This window comes from Leptodactylus fuscus, chromosome 2 (genome assembly GCF_031893055.1).
Source record: "Leptodactylus fuscus isolate aLepFus1 chromosome 2, aLepFus1.hap2, whole genome shotgun sequence".
In the NCBI taxonomy this organism is placed as follows: Eukaryota; Metazoa; Chordata; class Amphibia; order Anura; family Leptodactylidae; genus Leptodactylus; species Leptodactylus fuscus.
This window is the reverse complement of record NC_134266.1, coordinates 16,781,436-16,802,834: the sequence shown is the minus strand read 5'-3', so window position 1 is coordinate 16,802,834 and position 21,399 is coordinate 16,781,436. Positions and strand designations below refer to the sequence as shown.

The 21,399-nt window shown below is 42.9% G+C and overlaps 1 protein-coding gene across 3 annotated transcripts in view; it reads right to left on the bottom strand.

The window, feature by feature from the left end:
* The window catches only part of NCAM2 (neural cell adhesion molecule 2), a 393,282-nt gene that overhangs the window by 113,790 nt on the left and 258,093 nt on the right, over positions 1 to 21,399 (bottom strand). For all 3 annotated transcript variants that reach the window (XM_075263468.1, XM_075263470.1, XM_075263471.1), the window contains exons 6-7: positions 11,434 to 11,551; positions 5,653 to 5,813 (exon numbers count right to left, since the gene is read on the bottom strand). In XM_075263468.1, the coding sequence (XP_075119569.1) occupies positions 5,653 to 5,813; positions 11,434 to 11,551 (279 nt within the window). The remainder of the gene's footprint in view (positions 1 to 5,652; positions 5,814 to 11,433; positions 11,552 to 21,399) is intronic.

Sequence of the window (21,399 nt, the reverse complement as noted above, 5' to 3'; positions counted from 1 at the left end):
ACAGACCCCATAGACTATTATGGGTCCGTGTTCTTGCAGCGCACTGTCCGCACGAATGATTCATGTGGGCAGTGCACAGCAAGCATACTGACCCTATTATACTCTATGGGGTCCGTGCGCTTTAACTGCACAACGCTTGTACTTGCACTGGTATTCCGTCCTCCGGCGGACTCCTTCCGGACGGGGGGCAAGCGCTAATGTGAACTGGTCCTTACTCGTCCTGCAGAACTAGCATTGATTGGCCGAATGCTATACACTGTATAGAATTCGGCAAATCAATGCTGGTTCTGCAGCAAGCTCGTCCTTGCTAGTCGGGAGAGCTGGCAGCTTGTGGTCTATGCGGGAGCTGACTTTCTCATAGGAATGCATTGACCAGCGTTGATTGGCCAGTGTACAGCATTCGGCCAACCAAGGCTGGTTCTGCCGGAGGCTCATCTGTGAAGAGGTGGAGTCTAAGATCGGACCACAGCAGTCTCCATTGTGGTTTGATCTTAGACTCCGCCTCCTTACAGACGAGCCTCCAGCAGAACTAGCGTTGATTGGCCGAATGCTGTACACTGGCCAATCAACGCTGGTCAATGCATTCCTATGAGAAAAAGTCAGCTCCCGCATAAACACAAGCTGCCAGCTCTCCTGACTAGCAAGGACGAGCCTGCTGAATGCTGTACACTGTATAGCATTCAGCCAATCAATGCTGGTTCTAAATCGAATATTTACTGCGAATAGTGATAGTATTCAAACAAGTATGAGTATTTAGAATACCATAGTATTCTATCGAATACCTACTCGCTTATCTCTAATCAGGACCTCACAAAGACAAACACTTTGCAGATTTTGACATTGTAGGTGTCATCCATGTCAATAAATAACCCAGAATCGGGTTTAGCAGAGATTGACCAGATCAGCTGGATATGCCCATTGGCTACTTGAGTCTTCATTTACATATTCATTTTTCAGTGCACTTTTTATTATGGACGCACTGCTACTAAAGGATACAATTTTTATGTATTTTATCTTTTCATTTTAGGCCCTGACTACTTAAACTTTCTGAAGAACTCCTTGCCACCCTGGTAGAACAGCAGTTACCAATAAACTGTCCATCCTCAGGATCCACCTTAAATAATAAGGAGCCCAAGCCTCCTGCCATCCCGCCATGCAGACCCCACTCTCTGGGACGCCTTACCCAGACTGATCATATCACCAGAGTCTCTATTCAGAGACTCCAATACACAGCCAGTGAACAAAAAAGTTCTGCAATCTGGCGATTTCAGTTAATAAGATTCTATGGACAAGTCCTTTGAGCTCCGTTTGTGTCCATCATAGAACTGATCTGGTCATCCATTATTTTGGTCAACCAACGGATCAGAAGAAGGGAACTGCAAGTGCTGATGCAAGTGTGACCCTAGAGTACCCCAAAAAAGGAGAAAGGGACAAAAAACCATGGAAAGATCTTTTCAGTGGTTGGAGAAGGTTACAGGTTCTCTCTAAATATGTAATTGTATGTAGAAAGGTTCTAAACGCCCTCTAGTGGGGACTTCAGGTCCACAGAATTGTGTATAGAAATGCATTCCAAATATCTATCTATCCATCCTCTATCTATCCATCCTCTATCTATCCATCCTCTATCTATCCATCCTCTATCTATCCATCCTCTATCTATCCATCCTCTATCTATCCATCCTCTATCTATCCATCCTATCTATCCATCCTCTATCTATCCATCCTCTATCTATCCATCCTCTATCTATCCATCCTCTATCTATCCATCCTCTATCTATCCATCCTCTATCTATCCATCCTCTATCTATCCATCCTCTATCTATCCATCCTCTATCTATCCATCCTCTATCTATCCATCCTCTATCTATCCATCCATCCATCTCCTATCTATCTATCTATCTATCTATCTATCTATCTATCTATCTATCTATCTATCTATCTATCTATCTATCTATCTATCAATCATCTATCTATCATCTATCTATCATCTATCTATCATCTATCTATCTATCTATCTATCTATCTATCTCCTATCTATCTATCTATCTATCTATCTATCTATCTATCTATCTATCTATCAATCATCTATCATCTATCTATCTTTCCTTACATCCATCCATCTATCTAATCTATATTAGAAAACTTCATGATTTTCTGTTTTATGAACAAATAAATGAAACATTACATATATCAATTTTTCTATATTATATATTAATCACTGCAGATTTCTGGACCTATTTGATGGCGCTCAGGGATGGCAATGCCATGCTACATGCCGCCAACCAGCTGCATTTGTAGATGATATAATGTGGCATTCTGCCGGTGCCAAACCACATATACACCCAATCCAGCCTAAAACCATAAATATTTATAAGCTTCTAAATTTTCCGTCCTGGTGCAAAAGCGATGTCTTCCGTAATTCTTCCCTTACAGCAGATCATTTCACATTGTATCGCCATAACAGAGCATAATCCTCCAATTCTCCCGCTAAGGTTATAAACTCATAAGTCCTCAGTGATTTTTTTGTATTATCTAAAATGACATTTTATGTGCCAAAAGCGCTGGAAGCAATAGTACATTTCTCAAAGAAGCACTTGTGGGAAAAAAAAAAAAAGGAATCGCTGTCAAAATGTTATTTTCTTGCAATATCTCTGTGTGTATATTTAACTTGCAGGATATGATATATTGTGTATAAATATTCCATCGCTGCTTGCTATCATTATCACCTAAGAAAATATATAATTTTGTATTCCAAGTTAAACCAGAACGTATCGATTGTGATCCTGCACGGCATAGTAATAGACTAAGAGGCAGACCTTCACAATGTTACTAAAACAGTCATTCAGACCGATATAGTAGATATATGTTTGTATGCCGATTGGCATACATCCCCCATTAGATCATAATACAGTGCAAAGAATCAGATGACAAATCCAACTCTGCTATATTGTTATGAATGATTTCATGGAATAGATTGCAGCCAAGTTGTTCTGGGAAGGACTGTGCTTAGTTAAGGAACCTGCAAACCGCATGGCTGCATCCCTGACAGGTCTCTTAACCTTTCTAACAAGCCAGACCTGACTGCAGCTGCCAAAAATATCACTCCGAATGAAATCTGGATGCTCCAGTTCCTTCCTGATAAACTTTCTAAAAATCGATCAAAATTGCAGAGCAGAGATGTAGGTGCTGGACCTTATGTTTTCCTTGTCTGACTGTAGTTAAGGGGCAAAATACAGTCAATGCACTAAGTTGTGTTATAGATCGGTGTACTGATACATAATATGGTGCCCATATGGGTCCATACTCAACTGGACTGAAAGTAATATTGGCAAGTTCTTTTGCATGTCTGTTCATAGTAGTAAGGGTTAATGCAGGGTCACATGTATGCATCAGAGTCATATAAGTGCCAGTGGGTCTGTAAAACTGAATAATAGGAAATCTGTCCGTCACCATACACGTCAGAGATTTTACAAGGTCATTCCTATCTCTGCAAATGGCTGAGCTACAATGTTTCTATGTAGCTAGAAATCCGGGAGTAGGGGTTTGGAAGAGGAACCATTATTCTTATGCCAGCAGTGATTTGCTGAGATGAGAATAACCCTTTTAACAACGCAAAGACGCAAGAGCAAAAAACGATTAAGGCCGGGGCCACATGTGACATGAACTCTGCAGTGGCAAAAACCATGATTTTTTACAGTCCCTTCAAAGTGGATGGGATTCTAGAGAATCCCATCCACACAATGCAGAAAAATATATGGATACTTTACGTTGGAGCATGTCAATTATACCTATGGAAACGCCAGCGGTTTCCCTATAGGTATAACAAAAGCAGAAAGTCTGCAGCGGAAACCTTTCGATGAAAAGTGCTGTGGGAAAAATCGCAACCGTACTTTTCCCCGCAGTGCTTTTTTCCAGTGAACGGCTTCATGGGGCCTTAGCCTAAAGTGGTAAATGGATTCTCACAAATTAATTGTATGGGGTCCCAAGTCACCTGTTGCACTCCACTCCTTCACCATCGGAAGACGTTTTAAGGCCAGGGCCCCACGGGTCGTAAACGCCGCGATTTGCCCATGGTGGAAATGCCGCAGTAAAAATCGTGGTGTTTTACAGTACTTGCAAAGTGGATGGGATTCATGCGAATTCCATGCCCACTTCACGGGAAATAATCGCAGCACGTACATGCATGTCAATTATATCTACGGAAACGCCGGCGGCTTCCCTGTAGATATAATTGTAACAGAAAGTCCGCAAAGGAAAATACTGTTCAAAGCGCTACGGGAACAACCGCAATGCATTCACGCCACGGTTATTCCCGCAGCGCTTTAGTGTGGTGTTTCCAGCCCGTGGAGCCTTAGCCTAAGGCCCCACGTTGCAGAAACGCAGCTTTTTTTGTTGCAGATTTTGCTGAGGTTTTTTTTAGCCAAAGCCAGGAGTGGACCATAGGTAGAAGTATATTAACTTCCTATATATTTCCCATCCCTATTATAGCCATTCTTGGCTATGCCTCTAAAAACTGCAACAAAAAAAAAAAGCTGAATTTCCTTTAGGCCTCAGCTTAACAGAGCAGTGACAGTACAAGCAGATCACAGGGGAAGCTTCCTGCTTGTACAGGATACATTCAAGATTCCCCAGTTTTCGCTAATATCAGTGTCCAGAATGGTTGTGCTATACATTCTATGGAGCCTAGAAGGAGAGAGATAGAGGGAGAGAGATAGAAAGGAGAGAGAGAGGGGAGAGAGGGGGGAGAGAGAGGGGAGAGAGAGAGGGGAGAGAGAGAGGGGAGAGAGAGAGGGGAGAGAGAGAGGGGAGAGAGAGGGGGGAGAGAGAGGGGGGAGAGAGAGGGGGGAGAGAGAGGGGGGAGAGAGAGGGGGGAGAGAGAGGGGAGAGAGAGGGGAGAGAGAGGGGAGAGAGAGGGGAGAGAGGGGAGAGAGGGGGGAGAGAGGGGGGAGAGAGGGGGGAGAGAGGGGGGAGAGAGGGGGGAGAGAGGGGGGAGAGGGGAGAGAGAGGGGGGAGAGGGGAGAGAGAAGGATAGATAGGAGATAGATAGATGTAAGGATAGATAGATAATAGATAGATAAATAGGAGATAGATAGATAGATAGATAGATAGATAGATAGATAGATAGATAGATGTAAGGATAGATAGATAATAGATAGATAGATAGATAGATAGATAGATGTAAGGATAAATAGATAATAGATAGATAGATAGATAGATAGATAGATAGAGAGATAGGAGATAGATAGATAGATAGATAGATAGATAGATAGATAGATAGATAGATAGATAGATGTAAGGATAGATAGATAATAGATAGATAGGCACTGCCTAGTAAAACAGCAGCACTACGATACCGGCAGTGGTTTTGCAGCAGATACACATTTGTTTGGTAATATTATTACAGCTCTGAATGTGACTTTTTTCAACACAGAACAGAATCAGAGTCTGATATGAAATAGTTTTTTGCCAAGTTGTGCCTCACAATGGGACCTAAAAAGGATATTCAGCTACTCTGCATTACAATATGGCCATTAAATCCATATAATAGGAGATTGTTATTATAAGGGCTAAAAGTACACAATGTGATTTTATAAAATATTTGAGACGTGAGTTTCCTCGCTGAAAGGTGTCATTAGTACATAACAGACTTACCAAACACTTGGAGAAAGGACTGCTTTTCACTAAATCCGGCTTTGTTGGTTGCTCGGCAGGTATAAGATCCGGCATCACTGTTAATGATATTTTTGATTGTTAATTCCGTATTGTCTTCTCGTAACGAATACTTGTCATTTTCTTCAAGCATTTTTCCGTTCCTACAAAGGAAACAATCACAAAGGAAATGTGACAAGCAAGAAGAATGTGACATAAGAAATAACACAAGAAAGAAGACTGTGACATTGATGGAACGTGGTGGCTCAGTGGTTAGCATTCTTGGATCGTAACGTTGGAGTTTTTGGTTTGAATCCAGCCAAGAACTACATGTCAAGGCATTTGATGTCTGCGTAAGTTTCCACCAACACTCCAAAGACATACCGATAGGGGATTTAGCTCGAGATCCGTTTTTACGAGCAATGTGGTCCATTTTGATGGACTATCAAAAAATAGGCCATTTCCTTTCAGTTGAGCTACACTGTTCCCATAGCTTCATAGTTACAGAAACAGAGTAGCCGGGTGTTCTGTACTGTCTCCATAGAAATAGTTTCCCTCTAGGGAAGTTATGACAACACTATGGAGGCCATATTGGACAAGACAGGGGGGGGGGTATTCGCATTGTAGCAAACCCTTTACCACCTGCATGGCGAATAGCAAAGGTAACAAAGACTCAAATACTAAATCCGAATGAGAAAAGAGAATGTAATAAATGAAAAGTTGCTCCTTGGCCTTCGAGAAGCTCAGACAACCTACAGGGAACTTACTACGTAGACTTCTAGGAGACAAGAGAAACAAGAGTCCTCATTATCGAGGTTTATCTCATCGCGTATAAGATAGCGGTATCCTTCTGGGTTCTTCTGGGTTAGTTGATCCCATTGTTCCCATATTAATTAGAACTTAGGTTAACTGTCATTGACAAATCACTTTCTAATGGGTGACAGCCCAATGTTTATCGCCTTGTTCTTAATGAAATGCGGCATTCACTTCATCAATGTAATGTCAAGATGAATTTTTCAATGGAGCCGCTTTGGACAAGACATAGCTCCCCACGTCTCCTCTCTTATCATTGATATGCACCTCTTCCCTGCTAATATTAGGAACAAGTGCACAGTGTTTAGATCTCCCCGGAATAGACACTGTCAATCACAGTAAATCACACCGCACACAGAAGATAGCTGTCAAGGGCCTGCTCAGACTCTGTAGGCCTGGAGGCTTCTAGTTATATTCGGATATTGCTGCAGATCCCATGGAAGTATGGAGACCAAAAGTGCTGTAAACAAATTACAATAACTTTGTCTAGAAGAGACAAATGACAAATCATGTAGACATCCAATTTACATTGGGAATTCTAGGCAGAGAATGACAACAAAAAAAAAGTATGAGGTCTATAGATGTTTTATTCTCGCTAAGAAGAGATCTCTCCAAGTGTTTGCAAAGTTTTTCTGTTTTAGCATTAGGACTATATTAAAGGAGTTCTCCGAGATGTCCGATCACTTGTCTTTAGGATAGGTCATCAATATCAGATTGGGAGGTCAAAACCTAGAACCCCTACGGATCAGTTGGTGGAAGCGGCTGCAGCATTTTGATAGGTTTGTTGGGCTTTCCAATGCCCACCGAGCAAAGTGCCAAACTTTATGTAATGCCTGTGAATGAGACTGAGCTGTAGTATGGCCGTGTGACCACTGGACAGGATCTCAATCTCCTGAGAAAAGGAAATGAAGCTTATCCAAGTGTCACAAGCTTATTAAATGCTAATCACCAGTGGTAACCTGAGTTTTGGACTTTACCAACTTTACCTTACAGTCCCATAAAATCCCTATAAGGTTGGTGGTAGCCACAATCACATGGGGCCCAGACTGTACTGTATCTCCTACAGTGTTAATCTCAGTGTTGGACAGTACCAAAGTAATATTGATGGTCTATCCTAAAGATAAATAATTGATAGCATAGTCCCATAAAACCCCTTTAAGGTTGGTGGTAGCCACAATCACATGGGACCAGACTGTACTTTATTTCCTAGAGTATCCCCATGTAGAATCTTTACATGATCATTACATGGACCTCTCCATTGAAATTTACAGCATTTGTGGATGCCAAGAGATTCCTGTAGACTTTAAAGAAGAGCTTCCTATGTAGCCTCTTCTCCTCCATTCTGTAACTGGACAATATTACCAAATGGCCATGACAGAGAGTGGTTGTTAGATTCTCCCTTAGGTCCTTAAAGGGATTCTACCATTAAACTACTTTTTCTTCTAATTACCACGTCGGAATAGCCTTAAGAAAGGTGGTCTCCGCTGCGCTGTTCCGTAGAAATACCGATTTTAACCGGTATGCAAATGAGCTCTCCGCAGCAATGAGGGCGGGCCCCAGCACTGAAAGGCTGATGAGCGCATCCCCATTGCTGCCCGAGAGCTCTTTCCTGCGCCGCCTCCTTCTTCTGCAGCAACTCCGCCTCTTCCGGCTTCTCTAGCTCTTGTAGTACTATACAGGAGCATAGAGAGGCCACCCCCAAAATGGCCGTCGGCCGGCTCCTGTATTGAACTGCAAGAGCGGCTACCCAAAAATGGCCGCTCTTGCAGATCAATACAGGAGCCGGCCGGCCGCCATTTCGGGGTAGCCACTCTTGCTGTTCAATACAGGAGCTGGCCGGCGGCCATTTTGGGGTGGCTTCTCTATGCTCCTGTATAGAACTACAAGAGCAAGAGAAGCCAGAAGAGGCGGAGTTGCTGCAGAAGAAGGAGGCGGCGCAGGAAAGAGCTCTCGGGCAACAATGGGGATGCGCTCATCGGCCTTTCAGCGCTGGGACCCGCCCTCATTGCTGCGGAGAGCTCATTTGCATACCAATTAAAACCGTTATTTCTATGGAATGGCGCGGCGGAGACCACGTCTAAAGGTAGGAGACGAATAGCCTTTCTTAAGGCTCTTCCGACATGTTCATTAGAAAAAAAAGGTCGTTTAATGGTAGAATCTCTTTAAGGTTATGGAGGCCCTAGGAGATTTGCTAATTTTCCATGCCTATCGACATCACCATTGATCGTGAGGATGTTCTACTAATTCTCATCCGTCCCTGTTCTAAGATGATCAGCTTTCTCCAACTGAAGTCAATTAACCTAAGCATGCACCTGTAGTGTTTACAGAAATCGGAGGTCCAGAGGAAACCCACAACATGAGTGCCATAACTTCATACAAATGTGACACTGACCAAAGTTACCCATGACCAGGTCAAGTGAACACTCATTTGGCTCTCCTTCGTACACTCTCGTGCTTGGGTATGTCAACCATACATGTGTTTCGAATGTACAAAGCCAAGAAGACTGTTCGGCTGCTCTGGCAGGAGCTTTTCTCTCTTAAGAACAAATGGCTAGATACTAGATATCAAATTACAATATTCATATCAATGTGGCATAAACAGTCAACTGCACACACTATTGACATACAAGAATCCCTATCACATTGTTCGGGAGACACACACCTACAGTCCTAGGGTTTTGGGCCTCTGACATGACCCCTTCAGGACAGAGACAGACTATGGCAGCCAATGTAACTATTCTGTATTTTTCTTGTATCTGCTTCCACTTTTATGAAGACTTCAATAAATTTCTAGTTTGTGTAATAAATTGTGTGTCCTCCTGATATAACACATATTTTGGTAGGAATTATGAATATCATTATAATAAAGCATGATGATATCAAAGTCCCTGATTATTTTCTTTCTTGTTTTCTGCCATCGGGGAAGAGTCGAGAGGCTCCGATACGCATGAAATACTCAGTCAACACAAAACACATTGTCCTATTTGTTGTTGTAATATTAGAAACCATTAAGGCAAAGCATAGAGTTGAGTATAAATAGTGAATAATGGAAGACCTGATATTTTTCCATTTCGTTTTGATGCTGAATAAAGTATAATTCTAATAAAAATGGGTGGAATAACTAATACACGTAAGATTGGCTATACACATGAGATGGCGACATCCTAACCCCAGTTAGTCATACACATGAATACTTGGATATTTACATAACTGTCTTCAAAATCTGTGGTTTTGGCTTACGATGATATGGGTCTAGCATGAAGCTCTTGAGCCAAAAATAAAATTACAACATATAATAAATCACATAGAGCAACCATTCACAGGTGTACTCTATGTGGGACAGGGCATCAGTTCATATCTGCAAGTGAAAGTAATATACTACCTGTGGGACCCACACCTTTTGGAAGAAGAAAGGTCTTGAGAAAGATGTGATCAAAGGCATGCCCAAGATATTCCAGAGGGAGAGGTTTGTGTGTGTGGGGGGTGTGTCAGATTGTGTGGGGAGCTCCTCATACAAGCTATAGAAGAGATGTGTCTTTAGTTTGCGCTTGAAGCTGTAGAAGTTGTGAGATAATCTGATTGCCCAGGATAGAGCATTCCAGAGAAGTGGTGCAACTCAGGAGAAGTCTTGTATACGAGCGTGGGAGGTTCTGATAATAGAGGATGTAAGTCATAGATTGGGAGGTAGACAGAGATGAAGGAGAACTATAGGAAGGTGTAGCATTATGTAAAGCTTTGTGGGTGAGAATGATAAGTTTATTTTGTATTTTACAGTGAATAGGCAATCAGTGCACAAACAGGAGCCATCGCTGTAGCGTCTAGCCTGATAGATGAGCCTGGCCGCTGCATTCAGAATAGATTGTAGAGGGGAGAGTTTAGTGAGGGGGAAGACTGATTACTAAGGAGTTACTGTAGTCAAGGTGAGAGTGAATCAGAGCCCCAATAATTTTTCCATGTGTAGGAAAAGGCAGATTCTGGAGATGTTTTTGAGGTGCAGTTTGCATGAATGTGTGAGCAATTGGATATTGGGGATAATGGAAAGGTCTGAGTCATACAAAACCCCAAGGCAGTGAGTGTTCTGCTTCAGTATTGCAGTAAGGCTGCAAAATGAAATGAAAATATTAGGGTTAGGTAGATTAGTCGATGTGGAAACAACAGTCTCTGTAAGGTTCAGTTTCAGAGGGAAGATGCAATATTAGACACAGTCACTGGTGCAGTGATGCCATGGGAGGAGGTATACAGTTAGATGTTATATCAGCATGTAGATGCTACTGAGAGGACCTAGCACTGAGCCTAGGGGAACCCCAACAGGGGAAGAGAAGTGACAGAGCCCATAAATGTACACTGAAAGGGTGGTCTGAGAGATTGGAGGAGAACCAAGTGTCCAGTGTCCAGAACCAACAGTGTCCATAAGGCCAATAAACTGGAACATCAGTAGATCAGTGGAGACTTTTCACTGTGCCATTTCAGTAGAGTATAGAGTGAGAAAGCCAGATTGTAATGGGTTGAAAAGAAATTTAATGGAAATATAGACAATTAGGCAAGAATAAACAAAGTGGACCAAAACCAAGAAAAATGGTGGTTAGAGCCAGGTCGGTAGTTAGCAGCACATTATGGGTCAAGGGAGGGTTTCTTTAGTAAGTAGTAAGGTTATAACGGCATGTACTTACCACTAACTCACCGGCTTTGTTGCAACTAATGAATGTTTTGATCACTACAGATTGCTCATTGGCATCAGTCACTGTTCGTGTAGATCATCATTCAGGAGAGCCATGGCCAAACAGGGCCAGCAAGGTGGCAGTTATAACCATAAAACCACTGCCTTGAAACCCTCCCTAGATTTGGGACCCATAAATAATTATTTAAAGGAATACAACTATATTATTGAGATCGAAATATCCCTTTAACTACCCAAAGATATAACTTGACAATATTAAAGAGACATTACTGGTAGTCTGAAAAAAAGCTTACCTGTGCCAGCTAATGTAAGGTTTGGGAGAGCCAGTGGCACGACAAAATATAGTAATATCCTCTTGGCGATCTGCAGTCGCATTGAAGGATCTTTGTTGGATTAGAATAGCTGGCGGAACTGAGAAAAAAAAATATAAAAAAATTATTTCACCAATTTGATGTTAATTATAATGAAACGAGCTAATAAAAGGAAGCTTAAAATATTCAAAAGACTAAGAATTTAATGAACTTCCAACATTAGTAAAACAACATTAATGATAACTTTAAAAATAGTTACTTTGTTAAACTTGTTTCCCATCTCCTAAAAAGCTGAGATATTGCAAAATTATACTCATTTTATGATCAGTGGCATCTAACCTCAGAGATACCAGTGCAATGGGTGCTCAAGTCTACTCTGCATTTTGGTAGTTAGGAAAAGATCCTACTCATATCTCAGCTTCTTGGACAGGACTATCATGGATTACTGAAGTTGGTTCAACTTTTTGAAACCTGTTCAGATAGTAAAGCATTGCAAATATAAAGTTATCACTCTCATCCACAAGACTCTCCATAATGCCGCACCTCCCTACATTTCCTCCCTCATCTCTGTCTACCGCCCAACCCGTGCTCTCCGCTCACTCAATGCCCTAACACTTACATCCTCTATTATCAGAACCTCCCCCGCTCGTATACAAGACTTCTCCCGAGCTGCACCATTTCTCTGGAATGCTCTACCCCGGACAATCAGAGTAACTCCCAATTTCTACAGCTTCAAACGCAAACTAAAGACACATCTTATCAGACAGGCCTATCACAATTCCTAATGTAAACCCTTCCGTACTATAATTAGAATTCCCAAAATTTAACCCTTCTCTCTCCCCGCTCCCACATTTCCCCACATGATATGATGCCATCTCAGGCTAACTTTATATGTCCAAGCTCCATCCACATGTTACAGGACACCACTAGTGATGGCTCATACAGTTTTATGTTTGTGTAATGACTGTCACCTCTATTACAAAAGTGTCTGACCTCTGTATAAGCAATACCGCCCCTGCTACCTCTTGTGTCACCCCCTCTACCTCAGATTGTAAGCTCTTGCAAGCTCTTGTAATGCATCTTTCTGTCTGTATTTGAACCCTACAAATTGTACAGCGCTGTGGAATATGTTGGCGCTATATAAATAAAATGTATTATTATTATATTATTGTGGCTGTAATTGCTGTGGTTTTGTGTCTCTGGAGTAGTGTAGCTCCAAACCTGGGGACTTAGCCTGGCAGCAAGGGTGCCAAGGGTTGAGCTGCTGGCTCTCTCCTCATGTGGGTGCCATGCTGACGTATTGGCAATTGCCATCTGGTGTTACACCCAGAAGAACCACTATATAGCGATCACTATGATGACCTCAGTAGGATGGTCGCTATGGGACTTCTTCGCCTTGATCAAAATAATGTTAAGAACCTTGTGTTCAGCTTTGTAGATTGTGGAAGTAGTATTAATGATACTTCAAATTGAAGTCCACGTCTTTCTCTAAAAAGTTGAACTCAACCTATCTATCTATGGCGCTGTATTAATAGGTTGTGTTAGACTTGAAAGAGTGTTTCTTTGGGATGCACAGGATTTGGCAACCTAACAGAAAATCCAATGTCACTTGGGCGATTCACAAATGATCTATTGGACCAAAGGAGTAAATGAAGTTGAACGTGGTTTCTGTATAGGTGAATCCTCATGTTATTGTCTCGGTGGAGCTTGCTAGCTGGATATATACCAGTAGTGAGAGAACTAGACACGGATGCAACGATTCCATGTATCAATGTTTTCGTAGCAGAGCTGCTTTGGTAACATCTGATAATGCCTGTGAGATAACAGCACGCAAATATTTGTAAACACTGTGCAAGGATCTAGAAATGTGTCTGCACTATATATTATCAGCTCGTCATGATCATGCAAAGCTCTGAGGCATGATAGGAGCATTCACGTGTAAATGCAAATCTAGCAAATTTACTCAGTGTCACGGATTCACTAACTACAAGACTCTCTCCTCGTCTGTCTCTCTACCAGTCACATTCCTTAACAATAAAACATCATTTAATAAGCGGTGTGAACGCAGCCGCCCACCTTCACCCATATACAGAGTACACAGCAATTATTGATACATAAAATCAAGCTCGATATTTTGCAAGAAGGAGATCTTTTCAGTAAGAGTGGTGAGACGGTGGAAGTCACTGTCAGAGATAAGCAAAGCTCACAAGATTTTTTGCCGGCTATTTTTGGACGCACCTGCCTGTTCTCTTTCGAGCCAGACTTGTTCGTTCTGATCCAGAACTACTATTATACTATGGAGTCCCTTCAGGGGTGGTGAGGAGACATAGCAAACAGTCTTACTTACCCCCATTGGACTCATGTACCGAGAAGAGAAAAAAAATGTACAGCACCAAGCACTAATTGTGTGATACTGTAGTGGAAATAAAAATAATATAACACAAATAGGAAGGCTTCTGTGGTTGTGAAAATAGCTCACAACCACTATGTAGACTTATAATTGGGGGTCTCCAATGGATGGTGGGACCCCCTCTGGTGAAATGGACTCCAGAAGCAGCAGCCAAACCTCTGTTACACCAGACCAATGGTAACGGCTGTTACATTCGTGTCTATGACCAGACCAAGAATCTGGACTGCAGACTGCACCGCTAAAGGAAACAGGGGAAGGAGACTATCCCTGACGCTACGGCGGCTAGCTAGGCCATACCTGCGGGTGGTGGTCAACTGTTCCCAAGCTAGCCTTGGCCCAAGACAACTCCTGGCTCTCTCACACAAAGGCCTAGCCGACAGATAGGGCGAGAGCTACAAGAGAGTTAGGGACTGGATACTAAGGTGGTCACCCCTGCAGAAACCAAGGTGCAGCTGCAGACAACAAACAGGATGGGATGTGCTGGACAACAGACACGCAGCACAACACAATATGCAACAAGAGAATGAGGAGAGGTGAGGAAAAGGTTAACACAAGACTGGACAAAACAAACTGGAACCCAGAACCTCACAAACAACCAGATAGTGCCAGGCAAACAGAACTGAAGGACAGGGCAGAGTAGAAGTGTGGAGGGACAAACCAGACTCACACACAAAGAAACAATCACACCACTTCCTAGTCAGTTGCAAACCTACCAAACAATATTCCTCCCTGAGCCAAGCATTCTAGGTGGTAACCACAAAAACCAGCAACTGGGAAAGCCAGCCCTCCTCCTAATAAAGGCCCCAGGATAGTCCCATAGGATAATGATAATGGCCCACACCTGAGGTTTGATCCATAGAACCTCAGGTATACTCAAAAGGCTGATGCCAAATGCCCAAGCAGATAGCCTAATGGCCAAAAAACACCACAAGACCACAGACCAAACCCAACAGAAAAACATCAAATTTATTAAACAAAACAAGGTCTTGACAACAGCATCTAGGACAGCCAAGGGTAGACAAAGAAGATGGAAAGAGGCACGCTGGTCCAAGTCAATTCTTTATTCAAATACACGACGCATTTCAGGTTGACCATCCTTTTTCAAGTGTGTACCCACTTGAAAAAGAGTGGTCAACCCAAAACACGTTGCATGTTTGAATAAAGAATTGACTTCGACCAGAGCGCCTCCTACCGTCTTCTTTGTCTACTCTTGAACCCCTTTGGACTCAGTCCTTTGGCATCCTCTTTGGACCTTTTCCACCCGCCGACATCATGATGAGGCCAAATCACAGGTCTCAGAAGAAGTGATGTCATTCAGGAGGCGGAAAGAGGCTTAAAGAAGACTCAAAAGGACCACTGGGCACTGCAGTAGGGCATAAAAGAGGCGAGTAAGACTGTTGGATATGCTTACTCATCTCTGTTGGGTCTCCACGTATTATACTCTGGGCTCTGAAACAACGGCTTGGGAGAAGTGGGGGCTGGAGAATAACGGTGCGTTGACTTTTAGATGGGTGAAGTGGTGAATGGTCCTGTTTAAGGGCTTATCCAATATTTTGATGACCTATTCCAAGGATGTCCTTAGAATAGACCATCAAAAACCAATGGGTGGATGTCTGATACCTGGCACCCCCATCTGTTCAGCTGTTTTCAACACAGTAGGTCCGGAAGCAGATGATGGCCCTATAGATCTATTGCAGCTCAGCCTCTGTTCATATATTTTTGTAGTATTATTAGCCTCATTCTAGTGTTTTTTTTTTTTTTTTTTTAACTAGTTTTGGAACATAATAAAAACATATTCTGATTGAAGCCGATTTTCCTAAATGCTGCCTCTGCAGGACCTGCTGTACGACCTCCACGGGCTTGTCGCTTGGCATTACGATTACACCTACCTATTTATAAGTATTACTATTACAGGTGGCATAATATTAGGAACTTTCAATGCCGAGATATTTTATATACTTGTTATTTAGCAGTTTCCATGGCAACAATTCAGCGAGAGGAGATTGTATGTCGCTAGAATACGACTTGTCTCTTATTACACATTGATGCCACATAAGCTTTCTGAAATATTGATTTGCTAAGGTAAAATTCGCCCGAGATTCGCTCATCAATATATTAAGAAGAAAAGCCGTGTACTTTTGTCCTTAAATGCAAGATCAAAGGAACAAAAGAAGCTTGAATGTGACACCTAGTGACTAGTAAGGGAGAGGAATAAACAACAAGGACCGAGAACTACATGGTCTCCTAACCATGCTGGAAATTGCCCATAATACGAAGAAAAGGCATATTCAGGTGCCAAGTACGTCTCTGGCGTTAAATGTTATGGCGTCCCAGAAATAATTAGAAAATGACACTTGCCAAATATCTCTATTACCCGACAATGCCATAATAAAGTGACATATATATATATATATATATATATATATATATATATATATATATATATATATATATCCAGAACTAACAAAAAGACAATTTATTCTTGAGATATGGTCTTCGGACTAATGTCTTCCCCTTCTCTATTCCCTTTGCCTACAGATATGACATAGCGTAGGGTCCCTTTTTTTGGATACTTTGTGAGTTCCTGACATCTTCTACATTTGTTTACATGGGTATCTTCTTGTTCTGCTTTCCTAAAACTACCATGATGCCTTGTGTCACTCAGAGCTGACTCCCTCCCCCTTACTATCTCAATCCCTTCCCCTCCCTTTCTCACTCACACCCCCTCTCTGTTTCCCTAGCTAGCCCTCCCACTACTAGTCCTTCCAAACTAACTCAACCTCCCACCCCATCATACTTATCTGTCTTCCAAGTAGGATCTTCTGGGCACAGGGGCTCACTTCTTTGTGGCAATCGACACATCCTGTTCTTGATGCCCGCAATAGAATCGGAGTGCTGTCTACTCTGCATGTGACATTTTGTGCCCAGAAGACCCTGTCCAGAAGACAGGTAAGTATGATACGGTGGGTTAGTATAGGTGATGTTCCATTTCTGGAAACCAAGAAAATTAGAAAGTCACCTAAAAAAATCAGAAAATGTGGCCTGTACCTATGATTTGGTACAGTAAGGGATTTAGAAGGTATGCGGGGGAAAGGGGGTGTTTAGCTTAGATGAGAGATATCAATTTATCCAGGACTAGAGATGAGCGAGTAGTGTTCGATCGAGTAGGTGTTCCATCGAATACTACTGTATTCGAGATACTCGTACTCGATCGAACACTACTAGCTGTTCGAAGTTTAAGGTTCGATGCAGAACCAGCGTTGATTGGCAGAATGCTATACATTCTGCCAATCAACGCTGGTTCTTCTCTTACCTTTAGAAGTCTACTCCGTGCAGCGTCCTCGCATCTTCTTCCGGCTGGAATTCACTCTGCCTAGACATCCGGCCTAGGCAGAGCTGACTGCACATGCGCGGGCGTGCCCTCGCATGCGCAGTCAGCTCTGCTCAGGCGTCGGGCCGGGCAGAGCCGACCGCGCATGCGCAGTCAGCTCTGCCTAGGCCCCGATGCCTAGGCAGAGTGAATTCCAGCCGGAAGAAGATGCAGGGACGCTGCGCCGGGAGAAGACTTCAAGGAGAATCCAGCCCAACCGTCACTCGTGGACTTGGTAAGTATAATTTTATCGAATTTTGTGTACCCCTGAAACGAGCATTTCCCCCCCATAGACTATAATGTGGTTCGAAATCTGTTCGAACAGTCGAACAGTGTGCGGCTGTTTGAATCGGATTTCGAACCTCGGACATTTTAGTGTTCGCTCATCTCTATCCAGGACAACTCCATTAACCAGTCACAAGAGACATACCTCATCTGGTGTCATTTTGATTCTTTGTCTAAATAAATCTGTTCAGTGATTCCAATGATATCAGCACTTTTAGTATTGATTCAAATAAGGGTCTATTAGCCAAGTGGGTGGGAACACTGCATGACATACAGCACACAGAGACCTAGTCCCCAGAGAAAACACAACGTCACCACTTTTTTGGCAAGTAAACCTTAATTTACATCAAAAGGCTTATATACCTGGAATGGCTGAATGGATCTGGATAAATAAAACAAAATGCTCAATCCCTATCAGATAAGGCAAGAATTTGCAGACCTAGAGATAAAGTCTTTTTGGACCCCCGAGTATAATGATTGGCGGACCGGGAGAGGTAAGAAACATAACAAACACTCTTACTTACCTCTCCACGATCCTGCCAGGCATCCTTCCTAGTTGTCTGACGTCTCTGACGTCACATGAACCCGGCCTGCGTCCTGGGTCATGTGACATTCGACGTCATTCAGGAAGGAAGGCAGCGGAGGTCGACAGCGTAGGAGCCAGGGGACAGGTAAGAAACAGTAGTTTTTTATGTTTTTATACTCCTAGGTCTCCGACTATTATACTCTGAGGTCTGAAAAAAAAAAACAGAGTATAATTGTTTATGGGTGTCCACAGTGGGACATAATACTGTGTGCAGGAGCCACTATGGGACATAATACTGTGTGCAGGAGCCACTATGGGGGATAATACTGTGTGCACGGTCCACTATGGGGGATAATACTGTGTGCACGGTCCACTATGGGGGATAATACTGTGTGCAGGAGCCACTATGGGGGATAATACTGTGTGCAGGGGCCACTATGGGGGATAATACTGTGTGCACGGTCCACTATGGGGGATAATACTGTGTGCAGGGGCCACTATGGGGGATAATACTGTGTGCAGGGGCCACTATGGGGGATAATACTGTGTGCAGGGACCACTATGGGGTATAATACTGTGTGCAGAGGCCACTATGGGGCATAATACTGTGTTCAGGGGCCACTAAGGGACATAACACTGTGTGCAGGGGCCATTAAGGGGCATAATACTGTGTGCAGGGGCCACTATGGGGTATAATACTGTGTGAAAGGGCCACTATGGGGCATAATACTGTGTTCAGGGGCCACTAAGGGACATAACACTGTGTGCAGGGGCCATTAAGGGGCATAATACTGTGTGCAGGGGCAACTATGGGGCATAATGTGTGAAAGGGCCACTATGGGGGATAATACTGTGTGCAGGGATCACTATGGGGGATAATACTGTGTGCAGGGGCCACTATGGGGCATAATACTGTGTGCAGGGGCCACTATGGGGGATAATACTGTGTGCAGGGGCCACTATGGGGCATAATACTGTGTGCAGGGGCCACTATGGGGCATAATAGAGCGCGCAGGAATGCGTAGGAGGGGTCGGTCGAGGTCTTCGGTGTCGGTCGGGGGGGGGGGGCATATCAAAAGTTCGCCACGGGGTCCTGCCATTTCTAGTTACGGCGCTGGTTGAAATTCACATATCGCCACCAGCCAATCCTCCATATATTCACGTATCACTACAACTACACTATTTCCATAACTGCGGAGATACATAAACAGTGTAGCTTAGCTGTGCTATGGTGGGACATCCTATTCACTTCTATGGGAGCTGCAGAGGTAGCCTAGACCAGCACTACTTGGTTCATACCATACGTCCTGCCCTAGGGGCCAGGACTTGGGAGAAGTTATTCCCATCTTGACAGTGAGTTAGCGAGATGGAAATAACCCTTTAACTTTTTATATAACATATCTGAACATGTCCAACCAATAAGATAGATAAAGAAGGACACAATATAACTCCCTTTTTCTGCCCCCTCCCCCAGTATATGATGCCTTTTTATGGCCCACACACAGTATATGACCTTTTTTTTTTGCCTTCCATGGGTTATATGACCCCCTTTTTTGCCCCCACACAGTATATGACCCTTTTTTTTTTTAGCCCCATTCAGTATATGACTCCTTTTTTAAAGGCCACAGGCTGTATATGATCCTCTTTTTTTTATACACTCCCACCGCTATTAAGTTTAGGACCCCGGTTTTTACCCGACCCCCACAAAGAATACAAGGCATTAACCCTTACTCACCTGTTCCGTACATGCTGCTTTCCGCTATTACCTCCAGGGTTTATTGTAGCTGATGCTGAAAAACGCTGGGGCACTGTTGCGTCTCGGCTTTCCTCAGCATCGTAACAAGTGCAGCACCACCTAGAGGCGGAAGCGGAGGGCGAGCAGGACAGGGGCGTGGATAGGTGAGGGAAAGTATTGGTAGTTACTTATTGCAATAACACAGTAATTAACCGCCAATAAAAAAAAAAAAATGCCGCCTCCCATTTACTCCATGTTCATGAATAAAGAGTAACATTACCACTGTACATCATATAACGAATATTCTGCATTTTTAGCAGTTTTCCCTCCACAGGCCTTTTCTATTATTTGCAGTTCTGCCTATTCTGGCGGAAGTCAATAATCTGTAACATGTATTCTCTCCTACCCATAATCAACCCCAGGATTGTGCAGGACATAAGTAGAGAAGTACTGACTGTATTAATATAAATAAAGCACATGGGCTGTGCTAGAAACTGTCTATTCAACGCTAGTATCAGTCTCAGCCATTGTTGCTGATTCCTTCTCTCCCAGATCCTATTCACCCCTCCTCCTCCACTCTCTATAAATTTCTATGTACATGTGTAATCTGAGCTGTAGTGCGTCTCAGGAGGAGATTTCAGAGTGGAAGTAAGATATGTTACAAAGTTCCTTGTATTTTTCTAAATGAATTCTCTATGCAAAGATTGTTGGAAAGGTTGGGACCATTTAAGGACTCAAATTTATCACACTACAAATTCAAAACCATTACCTTGACAAGCTAGCTAAATGCTTGACCGGCTGCAGTTCACCTTGCAACCACTGGGAGGTGATAAATTTACAGCTATACCATAAAGAAATTGGCCCTATACGTTACTGGGCTCATGCATAGTGATGTACATTATAATTCTAATTTAACAGTAATACTATATATAGTTATGAATACTCAGAAGTCAATAAGTTCGTGTTACCTGGTCTCACACATAGTAACAGGGCCACCACTTATCATACATACAGGGCCGCCATACATACAGGTGTATACGTGAAGCATATTAAATAAAATTAGCTCAAACAACTTTAAAACCCCGACTTCTCATTACAAAATATCAGCAAAAGGCTGAAATTCATAACAAAACCACCGGGTGGCGCCAGCTCTATAGGATATCACTTTGTAGCACAATATCAGAAAACAATATTGTCTTGAAAAGCTTATCGCATAACCAACATATCTGGACAGATCCGGACGAAAAAAAAAAAAAAGGAAGGACACATCTGTATTATGAAAAAGAGTCTACCGGGGGAGGGTTCTGGGGTGGCTGAACATCACAGCAAGATCTTCCTCTTGCTTGAGAGGATGAGGAGAAAGCTCCAAGTATATCACTGCACTTGGAGGGGTATTGAAAGGAAGATCTTGCCACGATGCTCAGCTGACCCTGAACACCCCCGATGTTTTCTTGGCTCATTTGCATAGGAATAAAAAGCAATTGTTTGTTAAAATTTGCAAACCAATATCAACACTGTGCCCTCGGCTTTGAGCACTATAAGGTACTGGTGTTGGATTAATAACATTTTGATGCTGACAGACTCCCTAATACATAGTGTCATAACATTTGTTGTCTAACATG